Source organism: Scyliorhinus torazame, chromosome 2, assembly GCF_047496885.1.
Source record: "Scyliorhinus torazame isolate Kashiwa2021f chromosome 2, sScyTor2.1, whole genome shotgun sequence".
Classification (NCBI taxonomy): Eukaryota; Metazoa; Chordata; class Chondrichthyes; order Carcharhiniformes; family Scyliorhinidae; genus Scyliorhinus; species Scyliorhinus torazame.
The window spans coordinates 114,584,399-114,605,284 of NC_092708.1; the positions used below are offsets into that span (position 1 = coordinate 114,584,399).

At 47.7% G+C, this 20,886-nt stretch overlaps 1 protein-coding gene across 3 annotated transcripts in view; it reads right to left on the reverse strand.

Moving 5' to 3' along the window:
• The window catches only part of erich2 (glutamate-rich 2), a 321,595-nt gene that overhangs the window by 178,454 nt on the left and 122,255 nt on the right, over positions 1 to 20,886 (reverse strand). For all 3 annotated transcript variants that reach the window (XM_072475841.1, XM_072475840.1, XM_072475842.1), the window contains one exon: positions 5,660 to 5,779. In XM_072475841.1, the coding sequence (XP_072331942.1) occupies positions 5,660 to 5,779 (120 nt within the window). The remainder of the gene's footprint in view (positions 1 to 5,659; positions 5,780 to 20,886) is intronic.

Here is a 20,886-nt window from a genome sequence, read left to right on the forward strand (position 1 = left end):
ATATGCACTTCAGGCCACCAGACCCGCTGTGTTCAGCAACTTCTCCCTGTCTGCTCTGCCTCAGAGCCCCACTGTCCCCATTCCCTAGTTCTCCCTCAATGCTCTCACCTTCTGACCTATTGCTCCCGTGCCCACCCCCCTGCCATACTAGTTTAAACCCTCCCGTGTGACACTAGCAAACCTCGCGGCCAGGATATTTATGCCTTTCCGGTTTAGATGCAACCTGTCCTTATATAGGTCACACCTGCCCCGGAAGAGCTCCCAGTGGTCCAAATAACGGAAACCCTCCCTCCTACACCAGCTGTTTAGCCACGTGTTTAGCTGCTCCATCTGCCTATTTCTAGCCTCACTGGCACGTGGCACAGGGAGTAATCCCAAGATTACAACCCTAGAGGTCCTGTCTTTTAACTTTCTGCCTAGCTCCCTGAACTCCTGCTGCAGGACCTCATGCCCCTTCCTGCCTATGTCGTTAGTACCAATATGTACAACGACCTCTGCCTGTTTGCCCTCCCCCTTCAGGATGCCCTCTACCCGTTCGGAGACATCCTGGACCCTGGCACCAGGGAGGCAACATATCATCCTGGAGTCTCTTTCACGTCCACAGAAGCGCCTATCTGTGCCCCTGACTATAGAGTCCCCTATTACTATTGCTCTTCTGCGCTTTGGCCCTCCATTCTGAACATCAGAGCCAGCCGTGGTGCCATTGCTCTGGCTGCTGCTGTTTTCCCCTGATAGGCTATCCCCCCCGACAGTATCCAAAGGGGTATACCTGTTCGAGAGGGGGACAACCACAGGGGATTCCTGCACTGACTGCCTGCCCTTTCTGGTGGTCACCCATTTCTCTGCCTGCACCTTGGGTGTGACCACATTTACATAACTGCGATCTATGACGCTTTCCGCCACCTGCATGCTCCTAAGTGCATCGAATTGCTGCTCCAACCGAACCATGCCGTCTGTGAGGAGCTCCAGTTGGGTGCACTTTCTGCAGATGAAGCCATCCGGGACGCTGGAAGCCTCCCGGACCTGCCACATCTCACAGTCAGAGCACTGTACCCCTCTAACTGACATTGCGTCAATTAATTAAAATTTAAAAAAAAAAATTTTTTTTTAAATATATTTTTTTTAAATTCAAAGTTACTGTTAACTATCTGTTTCCTAGCACTAGATTTCTACTAGAAATGTGAAAGCTAAATATAGTACTCTCCGATCTCTGGCTTACCCCTCTAAATTATAATTAAGTAATTATGTTTTGCAACCTTGGTTATAAGCCATCCACATCAGACAACCTGGTTTGGATTCTCCATTATTGGGACTATGTCCCTACGACTGCATCAAAACAGTAGAGTTTTACGCCTGAAAATCCTGGATCAAAGGGACACGAATTGCAGCTGTATAGAACCTTAGCCGCAGCTGTATAAAATCTTAGGTTGGCCACACTTGGAGTATAGTGTTCAATTCTGGTCGCCACACTACCAGAAGGATGTGGAGGCTTTAGAGAGGGTGCAGATGAGATTTACCAGGATGTTGCCTGGTATGGAGGGCATTATCTATGAGGAGAGGTTGAATCAACTCAGTTTGTTCTCACTGGAACGACGGAGGTTGAGGGACGACCTGATAGAGGCCTACAAAATTATGAGGGGCATAGACAGAGTGGATAGTCAGACTTTTTCCCAGGGTAGAGGGGTCAATAACTCGGGGGCATAGGTTTATGGCGCGTGGGGCAAGGTTTAGAGTAGATGTACGAGGCAAGTTTTTTTACAGAGGGTAGTGGGTGCCTGGAACTCGCTGCCGGAGGAGGTGGTGGAAGCAGGGACGAGTGACGTTTAAGGGGCATCTTGACAAATACATGAATAGGATGAGAATACAGGGATACGGACCCCAGAAGTGCGGAAGATTTTAGTTTAGACGGGCAGCATGGTCGGCGCAAGCTTGGAGGGCCGAAGGGCCGGTTCCTGTGCTGTTCTTTTCTTTGTTCTTTGTTTGAATTCCCAGTCCTGCAGGGGGCGAGCAGGGACCCGGTGTAGATCACGCAGCTTTTGCTGCAGAAATGGGCCACACTTCCAGGTCGGAAGCCACGCATGCGCACGGCAGCAGCCTCCAGCGGCCACGCCGTGGACCACGGAGCTAGACCCAAAAAAGAGACCCCCCCCCCCCCGATAGGCCATGCACCCGACATTCGCTGGCCACCTATAAGGTACCGCCCTGGCCTCCGATTGGTCCGCCCCCAAACAGGGCCGCCGCGGACTGAGTCCTGGAAAAGATAATGGGAAAAATGTAATTTGAAAGATTGATCTAATGATAACCCAAAAGAACATGAGAAAAAGTGAAGTAGGAGAAATGGAAAAAGATCATATAAACGCAAATGCAATAAAATGCTTAAAAATGATAAAGGATTGAAAGGCTGAAATACAGCAAAGTAACCAGCGGAAGCTTCCCTGCCAGTCTTCAGACAAGCCAAGGTCATGTTAACACCACACGCCCTCATATTGACATTACAGCATCCTCATGGTAACACCACAGCGCTCTCATGTTAACACCACGACAACCAGATGTATCTTTTAGTTTAAAGTCTGACAAGCCACGGTCATGTTAACACCACAGGGCCCTCATGTTAACACCACAGCACCCTTATGTTGACACCACGGCATCTAGAAGGGTAATTAAAAAGTATAAAAACCCTGAATCGCTTGTTGCCAGTATTCGGGCTATGCATCTATTTCAGCACATGGGAACAGCTGGACTCAGAAGCTGAACAGAGAACAACGACTACTGAGCACACGAAGAAGAAGATTGTCAAGGGGGCCATGGAGGTCTGATCAATTCGATGGGACTCGAGAAGCAAAATCTTTTTTACTTGTTGTAAAACAGTAATTTTATCTTTTGAAACAAATGAAGTAAACTAAAAATATACTCTAACCTGAAATAGTGGTTTATTCAAAATCTGAACCTAAAATAGTGATTTATCCAAAAAACTCACCTATACATCCTCAACAGATCTAGACCCTTAAAGGACATTGAGTGGTAAGTGAGTTGAAATTCTTCCTTGTAGATTTGGGGTCCTATAATAACTTGAAATATAGTTTGAAATAGATTAGTTCCCATATAGTATCAGCCAGGGAGTCTAAGGGATAGAAGACCTTAGAGTAGCCAACTCGTTAAGAAGATAGAGGATATAGTAATCCAGAAAGAATTAATATCTTTAGTCTTAAAAAGGTTGAGCATAAAAATACAGTCCGCAGCCGCCACACGAGTATCCCGACCGGCTGGAGCACATTCGTTCCACATCGTCGTGGCTTCGGCCGGTCGGGGGCGATGAATGGCTGAGCGGGTCTCTGGCAATGGCCCTAGGTAGGTCCCAGGCGGCGCGGCGTATGCTTTTCGGGACCCGCAGAATCGGGGAACTGGCACCGGTCTCGATTTCTTGCGGGAACATGGATTCTCCGCCCCACGCCAGCTGCGATTTCGGCGCGAGGGTGCGGAGAATCCAGCCCCATATCTATCCTTTTTTTAGAAAACATTTTATTGAAGCATTTGTCATTTTCCACAGTTCAACAAATTACCATTCTAAACAGCCTAGCGGCCCGACAACGCAACAATATTACAATAACATAACCAACTACCATCCACCCTAGCTCCTAACTACCCGTATGTTAGATTCACTGTCCCTTATTTTACACGGCCATGCCTCTCATTTTTCTCCCCTCACCCTCTCTTTCTGCTGATGTTCAGTTTTCCTTAAAAAAGTCGATGAACGGCTGCCACCTCCGAGCAAACCCATGAATTGAACCTCTCAAGGCGAACCTAATCTTTTCCAGTCTGAGAAACCCTGCCATGTCACTAACCCACATTCCTGAAGTCCCTCCATCCCAGCAAAATCCGTCTCCGGGCTATCAGGGAGGCAAAGGCCAAAACATCGGCTTCTCTCCCCCATTGGGCCCCCGGATCCTCCGATACCCCAAATATTGCCATTTCTGGACTCGGGAGTCACCCTCCCTTCCCGGACCTCTGACATGATGTCCGCAAATCCCTGCCAGAATCCCCTCAACTTCGGACATGCCCAGAACATGTGTACGTGGTTCACCGGGTTACCCCCACACTGCCCACACTATCCTCCACTTCCTCAAAAAAACTACTCAACCGGGCAACAGTCATATGAACCACCTTGAACTGGATCAGGCTAAGCCTGGCACACGATGAGGATTAATTGACTCTCTTCAAGGCCTTTTTTCCCAAATCCTCCTCCCACTTCCTCTTCACCTCCCCGATAGGGACTCCTTCCCATTCCATCAACTCCTTGTACATCTCCAAAACTCCCCCTCCCCAACGCCGCCCCCCCCCCCCCCCAATATCTATTCTAACCATAGTCAACCTTTCCAGTGCATATTGTCTGTCAATTTTCACCCCATCCATTAGTTCTACTATTTACTTTTCTACTAATATTTTTCAGTACCTACTGCTCTTCCACCCAGCCCCAACCTGTCCGCAATTTTACACGAGGTGTGCGAGGCCTAGGGTGGCCCATCCTCTCTTGTCCCATTTGAGGTCCTTATATGACTAATTCTGGAGCCGGACAAACCTTGAGGCACGCAGCACCTCAATTTTAAATTTCTTAGACTTGTTTACAAATCCTTTCATTTCCTCAATCCTACTCATCTCTGCAACTTGCTCAAATCCTACAACCTTCCAATATCTCTGCACTTTGTCAGTTCTGGTCTCTTGTATTTTTCTGGTGTCATTCGTTCCATCATTGGCGCCTGTGCATTCAGCTGCCTGGGTGCTAACCGCTGGAATTCCCTTTCTAGGATCTTCGCTTCTCCTCAGGTGCTCGTTAAAACTTTCCTCTTTGACCAAGTTTTTGGTTAGCTACCCTAATATTTCCTTAAGTGGCTCTGTGTCTGATAAGGCTCCTGTGATGTTCTTGAGGACATTTACTCTGTTAAAGGGGCTATATCAATGCAACTGTTGTTGTTGTTAATATATTTACAGAGTACGATTTAGCGTTAGGATAGGAACGAGATGGCTGAAATAACCATACATGACAATAATACTGTGTGAGGCAACCCACTGTTAATACCACTGACCAGAAACTGAACTGGACTAGCCATATAAATACTGGGGCTACAAGCGCAGGCCAGAGGCTAGGAATCCTTCAGCGAGTAACTCACCTCCTGACTCCCCAAAGCCTGTTCACTATTTACAAGGCATGAATCAGGAACATGATGGAATGCTCTCCACTTGCGTGGATGAGTGCAGCTCCAACAACACTCAAGAAGCCCGACCCCATCCAGATTGAAGCACCCCGCTTAGTTGCCGTTCCATCCACAGACATTCACTCCCTCCACCTCCGGCGCACAATGGCAGCAGTGTGTACTATCCACAAGACGCAGTGTAGGAACTCATCCAGGCTTCTTAAATAGCAGCTTCCAAACCTACAATGATTAGCATCCAGAAGGATGAAGACAGCAGATGCATGGGAACACCACCACATGGAGGCCACTCACCATCCTGAATTGGAAATATATTGTCATTTCTTCACTGTTGCCGAGTCAAAATTGTGGAACTTCCTCCCTAACCGCAATGTAGGTGTAGCTACAGCACATGGAGTACAGCTGTTTAAGAAGGCCCACAACCCGTGAATGAATAAAAAATATATAATTACCACACATCTTGGATTCAACATCTTGTTTCTTTACATCCATGTTCTGTTGTTTCTCTGAAGATCGTTTTGACTCTGGGTTTGTTAACTTATTTTGTTCACTATTTGATGGTGCAGGGTACTCTGAAAATAAAATAGAATTGAATTTAATAAAACAAGCAAATAGCCTTTTGCTTAGTTTACGTTTCTTTGCTGGTTTTAATTTTCTTCACCCATCACAGCTCAATCTTGGAGCTGGATTTTCAATAAAGTGCCACCAGGTGCAGGTGCTCATTGAAAATAGTGTACTCGAATGGCATCAAAGACATCTGACACCTTTGAAACGTGCTGGAATTTTTAAAGGAAGGGTGGAGGGTGTGTGTGTGTGGGGGGGGCGTGCTGACAACCCACCCACACACCATGAATTAACCTGCTGCTAAGTTCATTGATGAGCTTGTTAAAATAAAAGGCTGAAGGGGGAAATAATCAAATTTTTAACGTTAACAGAAAGAATGAACAATCTGGGGCATATTGGTGCACAGCAGTTGGGACCACATTGGGGAGCCATTATTTTATTTTTATTTTTTAATTTTTGTATTCGCCTCCTTTTTCACATTTTCTCCCACATTTACATCCATCAACAATAAACAATAATCAGCAAGATATGTCAGTCCCCATAATAACAACGATCCCATCTACCCACCGACCCCCAAACCTCAACCCGCATGTTTACATAAACAAATGACAAAAAGGAATCAGGGATTACCCGTAGTAACCCTTAATCTTACACAGCCCCCCCCCCCCCCCCCCCCAGGTCTCCAGCTCCTCCCATCCACTGCCTCTTGTAAAACTCCTCCTCCCAACCTCGGTTCCTTCCCCCCAACTTTCCACCCCGGCTAGACCACTCGGACCCTGTTCTGCCAGGCTCCGATGGCCACAGCCCCTCCCCCCACCTCACTCCCGTTCACTGGCCGGCTTAAACCGGCCAGCGTGGAGGCCCCCGCCCGGGTCCCTTTCCCACTTGCCCGGCCCCAGGAAAGCCCAAAGATCCCCTTTTAGCACACAAACCCCGCATATCCACCTACACCCCAAAAAACCCTCATTTCGAGTGAAAGTCCCGTCCCTTCCCTTGTCCAAATATATACAACATTGGCTCCTTTAGCCTCTACACCTGCGCGCAGTGATACAAAAAGGAAGAAAATACAGTCATGAGGTTACATCGGCAAATGGCCATTCCTCAATTTGTCAGTTCTGCCACAGTCCTTCTGCTTTCGCAAACTTCTCCGCTGCTTCCGCCGTTCCAAAATAAAAGACTCTGAGCTTGTAAGTCACCCTCAGCTTCGCTGGGTATACAATGCCGCACTGCGCCTTGCTAATGTACAGTGCCCTCTTCACCAGGTTGAAGGCAGCCCGCCTCCTCGCCAGCTCCACCGTAAAGTCCTGGTATACACGTATACCAGCTCCAGCCCACTGCACCACCCGCTTCTGCTTGGCCCAGCTCAGGACCTTCTCCTTCACACTGTACCTACGGAAGCACAGAGTCACTGCCCTTGGCGGCTCACACGCCTTTGGTACAGGCCTCCACGACTGATGAGCCCGATCCAGTTCATATCAGGAGGGATCCTCCCCCTCCCCCAATAGTTTTGCCAGCATCGCGGCAAAATACTCAGTCGGCTTCGGTCCTTCAACTCCTTCGGGCAGCCCCACAATCCTCAAATTCTGTCGCCTGGATCTGTTTTCCAGGTCTTCCATTTTTCCTCGCAGATCCTTGTTAGTGTCCATCACCTTCCGCATCCCCTTCCCCATCGAGGCAAGTTGATCACCGTGCTGCAATAACGTCTCCTCCACTTCCTTCAGCGCCTCCCCTTGCTCTCGCACCTCCGCCACTGCACTCGCCACTTCCGTCCTCACCGGGGAAACCGCCTCCTCCACCAGCACACTCAAAACCTCCCTCATCTCCTTCCTCACCGTCTCCATGCATTTCGCAATCTGCGCCAACTGCTTTTCGAATTCCGCAGCCATCACCTTAGTTATTTCTTCAGCCGTAAGCAATGCGGCCTCCCCTGGTGCTCCAGCCTCCATTTTCTTTGGTGACCCCGCGGTGACCTTTCCTCTCCCCGACGGACCTTCAGCTGTTTTTTTTACGGCCGTTTCTTTGCTCACCCTCGACATTTTTTTTTTCTTTTTCTGTGCCTTCACTGTGCCTCCTCCGTGCCTTCTCCCTGCTTCTGCCGCCTCCGTGGACCCTGGGACCGGGCTTAAAGCCCCGAAAATGCCGTTCCCGAACGGGAGCCCTCCATTGTGCGGCTGCCTCCAGCCCGCCGTCACCGGAAGTCATTGGGGAGCCATTATGCGGTGTGGCTGATGAAAATTGCAGACATAAATAGAATAGTCAAATTGATGTGATCATGCAATTACACAAAGATTTGATCTTAAGAAAATAAGAACATAAGAACTAGGAACAGGAGTAGGCCATCTGGCCCCTCGAGCCAGCTCCGCCATTCAATGAGATCATGGCTGATCTTTGTGGACTCAGCTCCACTCTCCGGCCTGTACACCATATCCCCGAATCCCTTTATTCTTTAGAAAGGTATCTATCTTTTTCTTAAAAACGTTTAAAGAAGGAGCCTCAACTGCTTCACTGGGCAAGGAATTCCAGAGATTCACAACCCTTTGGATGAAGAAGTTCCTCCTACACTCCGTCCTAAATCTACTTCCCCTTATTTTGAGGCTATGCCCCCTAGTTCTGCTTTCCCCGACCAGTGGAAACAACCTGCCCGCATCTATCCTATCTATTCCCTTCATAATTTTCTATGTTTCAATAAGATCCCCCCGCATCCTTCTAAACTCCAATGAGTACAGTCCCAGTCTCCTCAACCTCTCGTCATATTCTAATCCCCTCAACTCTGGGATCAACCTAGTGAATTTCCTCTGCACTCCTCCAGTGCCAATATTCTCAGGTAAGGAGACCAAAACTGAACACAATACTCCAGATGTGGCCTCACCAACACCTTATACAATTGCAGCATAACCTCCCTAGTCTTGAACTCCATCCCTCTAGCAATGAAAAAAAACTCGATTAGCCTTCTTAATCACCTGTTGCACCTGTTCACCAACTTTTTGCGACTCGTGCACCAGCACACCCAGGTCCCTCTGCACAGCAGCATGTTTTAACATCTTACCTTTTAAATAATAATCCATTATGTTGTTATTCCTCCCAAAATGGATAGCCTCACACTTGGCAACATTGAATTCCATCTGCCAGACCCTAGCCCATTCACCTAACCTATCCAAATCCTTCTGCAGACTTCCGGTATCCTCTGCACTTTTTGCTTTACCACTCATCTTAGTGTCGTCTGCAAACTTTGCCACATTGCACTTGGTCCCCAACTCCAAATCATCTATGTAAATTGTGAACAACTGCGCGCCCAACACTGATCCTTGAGGGACCCCACTAGTTACAGGTTGTCAACCAGAGAAACTCCCATTTATCCCCACTCTCTGCTTTCTGTTAGTTAACCAATCCTCGACCCATGCTACCACTTTACCCTCAATGCCATGCATCTTTAGTTTATGCAGCAACCTTTTGTGTGGCACCTTGTCAAAAGCTTTCTGGAAATCCAGATATACCACATCCATTGGCTCCCCGTTATCTACTGCACTGGTAACGTCCTCAAAAAATTCTACCAAATTAGTCAGACACGACCTACCCTTTATGAACCCATGCTGCGTCTGCCCAATGGGACAATTTCCCTCCAGGTGCCCCGCTATTTCCTCCTTAATGATAGATTCCAGCATTTTCCCTACAACCGAAGTTAAGCTTACCGGCCTATAATTACCCGCTTTCTGCCGACCTCCTTTTTTAAACAGTGGTGTCACGTTTGCTACTTTCCAATCCTCTGGGACCACCCCAGAGTCTAGTGAATTTTGATAAATTATCACTAGTGCGTTTACAATTTCCCTAGCCATCTCTTTTAACACTCTGGGATGCATCCAGTCAGGGCCAGGAGACTTGTCTACCTTTAGCCCCATTAGCTTGCCCAATACTGCCTCCTTTGTGATTACAATCATCTCAAGGTCCTCACCTATCATATCTTTATTTCCATCAGTCACGATTGCATCATCAGATCGATTGAGCAGAGTGGATTAAGTACTTGAGGAGTGAAAGTTTGGCCATTTGTATGCACCATATTGGCCCTCTGATGCCTCTTTCATTCTTCCAGGCAATGGCTACCGTTTACTTTTTAGAATCACTCTCCAACAGGAGGTCTTGCCTTCAAGTAGTCGTTCCAGTGCCACTAATTGATTACCAAACTCTCCTCCAGGTCAATTAGGGTCTTTGTCTTTAAAAATCACGCTGCCTCACAGACGCTGACGCACTGTGAGATTGAGGCCCAGAAATAATCCGGCCATCAGACTCTGAACCCTAGACTGAAAATCTAGCCCCAGATTCCTAATTTATCCCTGTCGTTTTTCCAAACTAGCTGTATATCAAGAAAAATTTCCTTTGGTGCAATACAAATGGAAGCAATCAAGTTAATGTGTTAAATGAGATTTGACTGCAGTTTTACACAAAAAATGTTTAACAAAATATTACAAAAAGCTTTTAAAGAAAAGAGCACACTTGTTACAAAAAAATATACATACGTGTTTTGGAAGTATTATTGAAAATCCCCCTCTAAGCCATGTGCCATCCCGACTTGGAAATATATTGCTGTTCCTTCACTGTCACTGGGTCAAAATTCTAGAACTCCCTCCCTAACAATACTGCGGGAGTACCTACGCCACATGGGTTGCAGCGGTTCAAAAATACAGTTCACCACCACTTTGTCAAGGACAATTAGGGATGGGCAATGAACACTGGCCTAGCCAGTGAAACCCACATTCCTTGAATGAATTTTTAAAATAAATTGGCAGAGTTAAAATAATTTCAATGCATTTTCACTATGCCAAGTAAATAAAACACAGAAATGAAGTATATATGATTCTGTATGGTGTTGACAAGGTGCGGAAAGGACGGTTTTAAATTTAGGGGTTCCCTTTATAGGACAAAGAGTCTGAGGGCTGTGTAACTCTCTCCCTCAGAAGCTAATGGAAGCAGGGTCATTGAATATTTTAAAGATAGAGGGAGGTAGATTCCCATCAGACGGACACCAAAGTTTACCAGTATCAGATGGGAATGTGGCACTTTAAAACAAACAAATCAGCCATGATCTTATCGAATGACAGAGTAGGCTCGAGGGCCAAATGGCCGTAGCTCCTACTTCGTATGTTCGTAAATGTGAAGATTTGGTCGTTTTTTATTTAATTGCTTGTTAGGTTTCTAAAGATACGCAAGCTAATAATCTGCTGATAGTACAATTCAACAAGAAGGCAGATTGTGCAATTGGAAATGAAGTGCTTTGGAGCACAAACAAGAGCAACAATTCTTACAATTGTTCATAATTCTGGGGATACATGAGACCTATTGCACACTTTGTCATTGTTGCTAATTGATTAATTGGTACAGAGGAGCAATACAAAGTTTACCATGCTGGTGTGCGGCACGGGAGCACAGTGGTTAGCACTGTTGCTTCACAGCGCCTGGGACCTGGGTTTGATTCCCAGCTTAGGTCACTGTGCGGCGTCTGCACGTTCTCCCCGTGTCTGCATGGTTTCCTCCGGGTGCTCCGGTTTCCTCCCACAAGCCCTGAAAGACGTGCTTGTTAGGTGAATTGGACATTCTGAATTCTCCCTCAGTGTACCCGGACAGGCGCGGAGTGTGGCGACTAGGGGATTTTCACAGTAACTTCATTGCAGTGTTAATGTAAGCCTACTTGTGACACTAATAAAGATTATTATTGCAGCTGTAATTGTTTTCTTGAACAAGAACACCTGATGTCCAGGGTCAAACCTGCTATGAAAACAGATTCAGGCCCACCAATCTTTTACGAAAAATGTAAAAGACAGTAAAATGCTGATGGAACTTCTCTATCTGCAGGGATTTGAGCAACCCTAAGCTAAGGCAAAATCCTCCAGGTTCTTTGGTTGTCAAAAAATGTCAGTGAGATCTCTGCATGTTGTAACGCATCGGCAGTTTTTCAATTGTTCCCAAGTGTAATGTGAAAGAACTCTGACCAGGTCAGGCACCATCTCAAAAAAGCAGACATTATCCAATTGCCCTAACATGGTTGTCTATACCAGGAAGGACATACTGGCACTGGAGCGGGTCCAGCGGAGATTCACACGGATGATCCCAGGAATGGTAGGCCTAACATACGATGAACGTCTGAGGATCCTGGGATTATATTCATTGGAGTTTAGGAGGTTGAGGGGAGATCTAATAGAAACTTACAAGATAATGAATGGCTTAGATAGGGTGGACGTAGGGAAGTTGTTTCCATTAGCAGGGGAGACTAGGACCCGGGGGCACAGCTTTAGAATAAAAGGGAGTCACTTTAGAACAGAGATGAGGAGAAATTTCTTCAGCCAGAGAGTGGTGGGTCTGTGGAATTCATTGCCACAGAGGGCGGTGGAGGCCGGGACGTTGAGTGTCTTTAAGACAGAAGATAATAAATTCTTGATTTCTTGACGAATTAAGGGCTATGGAGAGAGAGCGGGTAAATGGAGTTGAAATCGGCCATGATTGAATGGTGGAGTGGACTCGATGGGCTGAATGGCCTTACTTCCGCTCCTATGTCTTACGGTCTTATGGTCTTATGATTATTTCATAATTTTTCACTTGGGTAAGCTCCAAATTTGCTATTGAAGCTTCAGTTTCTCAAACTAAAATAGACTAAAACCAGTCCTGCAAAAGCTCAAGAAAAGTTATCTAAACTCTTTGGTTCTTATCAATCATAGTGGACCCAGTTTGGAAAAATGGGTAAATTAGGAATCAAGATTTGGAGATGGTGATCAGGAGAAAGGGTAAAACACAAACACAGCAAAAAATATGAGAAAGCGTCCACAACTTGGGTACAGGTGTCAATTTGAAATGTATTACTTTTAAAATTTGAGAGAGGGAATCCGTTATCTATCAATACTCTAAAAGATTGTGGCAGCACGGTGGCGCAGTGGTTAGCATTGCTGCCTCACGGAGCCGAGGTCCCAGGTTCGATCCAGGCTCTGGGTCACTGTCCGTGTGGTACAAAGAACAAAGAAAAATACAGCACAGGAACAGGCCCTTCGGCCCTCCAAGCCTGTGCCGACCATGCTGCCCATCAAAACTTAAATCTTCTACACTTCCAGGGTCCGTATCCCTCTATTCCCATCCCATTCATGTATTTGTCAAGATGCCCCTTAAACGTCACTATCGTCCCTGCTTCCACCACCTCCTCTGGTAGCGAGTTCCAGGCACCCACTACCCTCTGTGTAAAAAAACCTGCCTCGTACATCTACTCTAAACCTTGCCCCTCTCACCTTAAACCTATGCCCCCTAGTAACTGACCCCTCTACCCTGGAAAAAAGTCTCTGACTATCCACCCTGTCTATGCCCCTCATAATTTTGTAGACCTCTATCAGGTCGCCCCTCAACCTCCGTCGTTCCAGTGAGAACAAACCGAGTTTATTCAACCTCTCCTTATAGCTAATGCCCTCCATACCAGGCAACATCCTGGTAAATCTCATCTGCACCTTCTCTAAAGCCTCCACATCCTTCTGGTAGTGTGGTGACCAGAATTGAACACTATACTCCAAGTGTGGCCTAACAAAGGTTCTGTACAGCTGTAACATGACTTGCCAATTTTTATACTCAATGCCCCGGCCAATGAAGGCAAGCATGCCGTATGCCTTCTTGACTACCTTCTCCAGCTGTGTTGCCCCTTTCAGTCACCTGTGGACCTGTACACCTAGAATCGCTGACTGTCAACACTCTTGAGGGTTCTACCATTCACTGTATATTCCCTCCCTGCATTCGACCTTCCAAAATGCATTACCTCACATTTGTCTGGATTAAACTCCATCAGCCATCTCCCCGCCCAAGTCTGTAAACGATCTAAATCCTGTTGTATCCTCTGACAGTCCTCATCGCTATCCGCAATTCCACCAACCTTTGTGTCATCCGCAAACTTACTAATCAGACCAGTTACATTTTCCTCCAAATCATTTATATATACTACGAACAGCAAAGGTCCCAGCACTGAACCCTACGGAACACCACTAGTCACAGCCCTCCAATCAGGAAAGCACCCTTCCATTGCTACTCTCTGCCTTCTATGACCTAGCCAGTTCTGTATCCATCTTGCCAGCAAGATGGAGTTTGCACATTCTCCCCATGTTTGCGTGGGTTTCGCCCCCACAGCCCAAAGATGTGCATGGTAAGTGGATTGGCCATGCTAAATTGCCCCTTAATTGGAAAAATGAATTGGGTACACTAAATTATTAATTTTTTTTAATATTCTAAAAGATTAAAATCATGCCTCATCATAAACATTGGCAATAGAAATTGAAAACTGCAGACCTAATCCAAATTGCAAGGAAGCGTTATCATTTCCGGTAAACTAAGAAAATATATCAACCAAAGCTGGCATTATTGGGCAATTTGAAAGAAATAATTGAAAAACTAGTCTAGGGATTAGTGGGTTTCCATCCTTTCACACTTCGACTAAAATCAAATCCAAACAGATGGGATAAACAGATGTCTCTCAATCTCTTCTTCCATGGATTGAAGCGAAACAGGTGTTTTCGGTCTCAGTTAATTCTTCTTGCAATATCAGAAGGTTCAAATAATGTTGCTTCGTTATTCCAAGAACAAAAATTGAATTGCACAGTTTGAGATCCACTAATTTCATTCTTGCTCCCATTCCCACCAAACCAATGATCAGTTATAATAATAATCTTACACAAGTAGGCTTACACTAACACTGCAATGAAGTTACTGTGAAAAGCCCCTAGTCGCCACATTCAGGTGCCTGTTTGGGTACACAGAGGGAGAATTCAGAATGTCCAAATTACCTAATAGCATGTCTTTGCTATTTTCTTTGCTATATTTGCCATTTTCATTTCATTTCATTTCATTTTGGGACTTGTGGGAGGAAACCAGATGATCCAGAGGAAACCCACTCAGACACGGGGAGAACATGCAGACTCCACCCACATCGACACTACGACCAAGAAAGCACAAGAGCGCCTCAGGAAACTAAGGTAATTCAGCATGTCCACATTGACTCTTACCAATTTTTACAGATGCACCATAGAAAATATTCCATCTGGCTGCATCACTGCCTGGTATGGCAACTACTCGGCCAAGACCATAAGAAACTACAAGAGAGTTGTGAACACAGCCCTGTGCATCACGCAAATCCGCCTCCCATCCACTGACTCAGTCTACACCTCTCGCTGCCTTGGGAAAGCGGGCAGCATAATCAAAGACCCTTCCCACCCGGGTTATTCTCTCTTCCATCGGGCAGGAGATACAGAAGTCTGAGAACATGCACTAACATGTTCAAAGAGTGCTTCTTCCCCGCTGTTACCAGTTCTTATGGACTGAACTAATCTCTCCACATATCTTCTCTGCTGAATAGTAACACACTCCGTATGCTTCACCCGATGTCTGTGTCTATGTATTTACATTGTGTATTTATCGTATGTCCTATGTTTTTTCATGTATGGAACAATCTGTCTGGACTGTACGCAGAACAATACTTTTCACTGTACCTCGGTACACGTAACAATAAATCAAATTGAATCCATTCCAGTTATCTTCCCTTCCTGGCCCCACATTAGCTGATGTTGTTGAGAGTTCCCTCTCCTCAGATACTTTCCTCTCCAATTGAAATCTGCCAGTATCACCCAACTTTGCCCCTTGGTTCTTGCAAATTACCTCATTTATGACCTCACTTTCTTCTTCAAAGTCATGGAATGTATTGTTGCTTGCAAATCTGTGGTGATCCAAGTTTTTACACCTCCAATCATATTTCCATCCCCACTGTAGCACTAAAACCACCCTTATCAAAGTAACAAATGACTGGGCAGCATGGTGGGTGCAGTGGTTAGCACTGCTGTCTCACAGCGCTGAGGACCCTGGTTCGATCCCAGCCCTGGGTCACTGTCCATGTGGAGTTTGCACATTCTCCCAGTGTTTGCATGGGTCTCACTCCCACAACCCAAAAATGTGCAGGGTAAGTGGATTGGCCCCGCTAAATTGCTCCTTAATTGGAAAAAAAATTGGGGACTTTGGAATTAACCCCTCCTCCAAAAAAGAAACAAATGACATCTTAAGTGACAGTAATCATGGTAAAAAATTCACCCTCTTCCTTCAGCACCTGTATACAGTCATCGAGATGGATGATCACACTATCTTACTCCAACACCACTTCTTCACCATATAGGTGGGTGGGAAACACACTCACCTAGGTCCATTCTTACACCTATGCAGTTTTAGCCAGGGAATCATTTGCAACAGGTTTCCAATCCTGCTCCTGCACATCACGGCTCCCTCCTATTTCTCATCTACTTATTCCTTCTCAGTGGCATTACTCTAAAACATAATAGGTGTCACATGTCCGCTAATATCACCTAGCTCTACCTCATCGCCACCTCTCTCGACTTCTCCATTGTCTCTGACAGTGCTTGTCCAACAGCAGATTGGAATGCTGAGGTCACTGTCTTTGACCCTGGTTATAAACTCTGTTCTCTAGACCCTTCCGCCATTCCTTTAACCCGTCAATTTGAGGCTGAACTGAACCGATTGCATCCTTGGCATCCTATTTGACATCATGGTGAACTTCTTTTTTTCCCAGAAAATATTTTATTGATGCATTTATAATTTTAACAATTTTACACATGAAATTTTCAACAAAAAGAAAAACACAGCCATACAACCAACAAACCCCCCCGAGCACTGACCCCAGCCAACATGGCTTACACACAGTGCCACCTTCCCCAACCACCCCTCCATTGGTTCTCCTATCCTTATTCGTCTCACCCATGCCTCCCTTTCCCCCACACTCCACCCCCCCCCCCCGCCCCCCTGCTGACAGCTTAATTTTTCTCAAAGAAGTCGGTGAACGGCTACCACCTCCGAGCAAACCTCTGCAATGACCCCCTCAAGGCAAATTTAATTTTCTCGATTGTGAGAAACCCTGCCATGTCGCTAACCCACACCCCCGACTTTGGGGGCTCTGAGTCCCTCCACCCTCGTAGGATCCGTCTCCGGGCCACCAGGAAAGCAAAGGCCAGGACGTCGGCCTCTCTCACCCGCTGGGTTCCCGGGTCTTCTGACACACTAAAGGTCGCCACCTCTGGGCTCGGAACCACCCTCACTTTTAAGACCTCTGACATGGGATCAGAAAATTCCAGCCAAAAACCCCTCAGCCTCGGATATGCCCAAACATATGGACATGGTTCACAGGAACCCCCCCACACAGCGCCCTCACCTATCTTCTACCTCCTCAAAGAACCTGCTCATTCAGGCCACAGTCATATGTGCCCTATGGACCAACTTAAACTGTATCAGGCTGAGCCTTGCGCATGTCGAGGACGCATTAACTCTCCTCAGGGCCTCCTCCCATAACCCGGCCTCCAACTCCTCACCCAGCTCTTCTTCCCACTTTCTCTTCACCTCCGGTATTGGGGCTCCTTCCCGCTCCATCAGCTCCTTATAGATCCCTGAGACCTTCCCCTCTCCTACACCTGTTGTCGACACCACTTTATCCAGTAGCCCCTGGGGCGGCAGGTGCGGGAAGGTCGAAGCCTGCCTTGGTACAAATTCCCTCGCCTGCAGATACTGGAACCAATTCCCCCGGCAACCTAAACTCCTCCTCCAGCTCCTCCAAACTCAGAAACATCACAAATAGATCCACAAATCTCTCGATCCCCAGCCCGCTCCTATCTTCGAAACCCCCACACAGCCCCCCCCCCCCCCCCCCCGCCCCCCCCCCCCCCCCCAGCGAACCGATGGTTATCACATATCGGTGCCCACACCGACCTTCCCTCTAACCCCATGTGTTGTCTCCACAGTCCCCAAACCCTCAGGGCTGCCGCTACTACCGGGCTTGTGGAGTACCGAGCCGGCGAGAACAGCAGAGGTGCCATTAACAGTGCCCCAAACTCATGTCCTTACATGATGCCTCCTCCATCCGCTCCCATACCGATCCCTCCCCCACTACCCACTTCCTGACCATCGCAATATTCGCCGCCCAGCAGTAGTTAATGAAACCTTGGGAGGACCGTCATTTTAACTGTCTGTACGCTCCCCGCCAATGACAACGGGGGTGCATCCCACCTCCGAACGTCCCCCTCATCTGATCCACCAACCAACCCAAATTTAATTTATGTAGCTGCTCCCACCCCCGCACCACCTGGATACCCAAATATGGAAACCTCCCTCCCACCACCTTGAACGGCCTTTCACCCAATCTCTTCTCCTGCCCCCTCGCCTGAATCGCAACTACCTCACTCTTACCCATATTCAATTTGTATCCCGAAAACCGACCAAATTCTTCTAATATCCCCATAATCCCTCCAATTCCCCCCAGCAGGTCCGATATGTACAACACTAGATTGTCCGCGGAGAGTGAGACCCTGTGTTCCACCACCACCCACCCCCCGTACTATCCCCTGCCAGACCCTTGACGCCCTCAATGCCAATGGCAACGGCTCTATAGCCAAGGGCGGGAAAATGGACATCCCTGCCTCGTCCCCCGGTACAATCTGAAGTAGTCCTATCTCACCCGATTCGACCGCACGCTCGCCACCGGTGCCTGGTATAGCAAACGAACCCAATCCACAAATCCCTGCCCAAACCCAAACCACCCACAGGACCTCCCATAAGTATTCCCACTCCACCTGATAAAAGGCCTTCTCTGCGTCCATGGCCACCACCACCTCAACCTCTGGAGGCATCATAATTACATTATGCAGCCGCCTAATGTTGGTTGCCAAGTACTGCCGCCTAACAAACCCCATCTGGTCCTCCCCTATTACCCCTGGGACGCAGTCCTCGGTCCTTGTGGCCAGGATCTTCGCCAATAGTTTGGCATCCACATTTAACAGGGAGTTCGGCCTATATGACCCACAATTTTCCGGATACTTATCCCCGTTTTAAGAAGCGAGAGATGGACGCCTGTGACAATGTCGGGGGAGAGCACTCCCAACTCCTTTGCTTCATTGAAGGCCCTTACCAGCTGTGGTGAATGTATTACTGCGACCATTCACCATTCTATTACATTACATTACACTGTATTATGTTGATGCCCTTGTGGGCTCCACCTATGGCCCGCCATTGTATTACATTACATTACACTGTATTGTGTTGGTGCCCTTGTGGGCTCCGCCTATTGCTCCACCCCCTCGGGGGAGGTCTAGAGATCTGTAACCTGTAGGCGGCACTCAGTACAGAGCAGTCGCAGGCAGGCACAGTTCCAGCTGATTTAAACCACTGTTCACTTCAACTCTCCGTCTCGTGTGAATTGATGGTCGCATCACGAGCACCGGACCCAAAACCACCGCTCACACATCTCTTCCTCCACTAACAGTCCCACATTCAGCCTCCATAGCGGGCGCTGGCGCTGGCCCCCTCCCTTGCTCACTCGTAAATCCACTCAGTGCAGGGCATGGTCCGACACCGCTATTGCCGAATATTCGACATCCACCACCCCTGCCACTTGTCTTTGCAGGGGCAGGCCAGTCGATTTCGGCGTGAGAACAGCTGGTGAGTCAGTTTCAGCGGGAGCATTGCGGAAGTGGTTGCTGGGAGGTAAGTCTGTCCTTTAAAAGCACTTGTCTTTGCAGGGGCAGGCCAGTCGATTTCGGCGGGAGAACAGCTGGTGAGTCAGTTTCAGCGGGAGCATTGCGGAAGTGGTTGCTGGGAGGTAAGTCTGTCCTTTAAAAGCACTTGTCTTTGCAGGGGCAGGCCAGTCGATTTCGGCGGGAGAACAGCTGGTGAGTCAGGTTCAGCGGGAGCATTGCGGAAGTGGCTGCTGGGAGGTAAGTCAACCTTTAAAAGCACTTGTCTTTGCAGGGGCAGGCCAGTCGATTTCGGCGGGAGAACAGCTGGTGAGTCAGTTTCAGCGGGAGCATTGCGGAAGTGGTTGCTGGGAGGTAAGTCTGTCCTTTAAAAGCACTTGTCTTTGCGGGGGCAGGCCAGTCGATTTTGGCGGGAGAACAGCTGGTGAGTCAGTTTCAGCGGGAGCATTGCGGAAGTGGTTGCTGGGAGGTAAGTCAACCTTTAAAAGCACTTGTCTTTGCGGGGGCAGGCCAGTCGATTTCGGCGTGAGAACAGCTGGTGAGTCAGTTTCAACGGGAGCATTGCGGAAGTGGCTGCTGGGAGGTAGGTGTCCTTTAAAAGCACTTGTCTTTGCAGGGGCAGGCCAGTCGATTTCGGCGTGAGAACAGCTGGTGAGTCAGTTTCAGCGGGAACATTGTGGAAGTGGTTGCTGGGAGGTAAGTCTGTCCTTTAAAAGCACTTGTCTTTGCAGGGGCAGGCCAGTCGATTTCGGCGGGAGAACAGCTGGTGAGTCAGTTTCAGCGGGAGCATTGCGGAAGTGGCCGCTGGGAGGTAAGTCAACCTTTAAAAGCACTTGTCTTTGCAGGGGCAGGCCAGTCGATTACGGCGTGAGAACAGCTGGTGAGTCAGTTTCAGCGGGAGCATTGCGGAAGTGGTTGCTGGGAGGTAAGTCTGTCCTTTAAAAGCACTTGTCTTTGCAGGGGCAGGCCAGTCGATTTCGGCGGGAGAACAGCTGGTGAGTCAGTTTCAGCGGGAGCATTGCGGAAGTGGTTGCTGGGAGGTAAGTCTGTCCTTTAAAAGCACTTGTCTTTGCAGGGGCAGGCCAGTCGATTTCGGCGGGAGAACAGCTGGTGAGTCAGTTTCAGCGGGAGCATTGCAGAAGTGGTTGCTGGGAGGTAAGTCTGTCCTTTAAAAGCACTTATCTTTGCAGGGGCAGGCCAGTCGATTTCGGCGGGAGTGGAGCTGGCTGGTTAGTCAATTTCAGCAGGAGCTGAGAATTTTTCTTTTTTTTTTTTAAATTAGTTTTTTAGGCGGGAACAGGAAGTCGACCCGCGGACGTCTGGGAAGACCCTCACCAATAAATTCTGGTGGAGAGGAAACCCGAGACACTACACGTGTAGTGTCTCCCACCCGCCCTCCTCCTCTAACCTAATAATAAAACCCATTGGTCTGAGGTAAGTACCATATTTTATTATATTATTATTATTTTTTATAAAAATTTAATTTAGTTGTTAGCCAGATCTTGGTAGAAAGTTAGAGGAATGGCAGGGAAGGGAGTAAAATGTTCCTCCTGCAGGATGTTTGAGGTGAGGGATGCAGTTAGTGT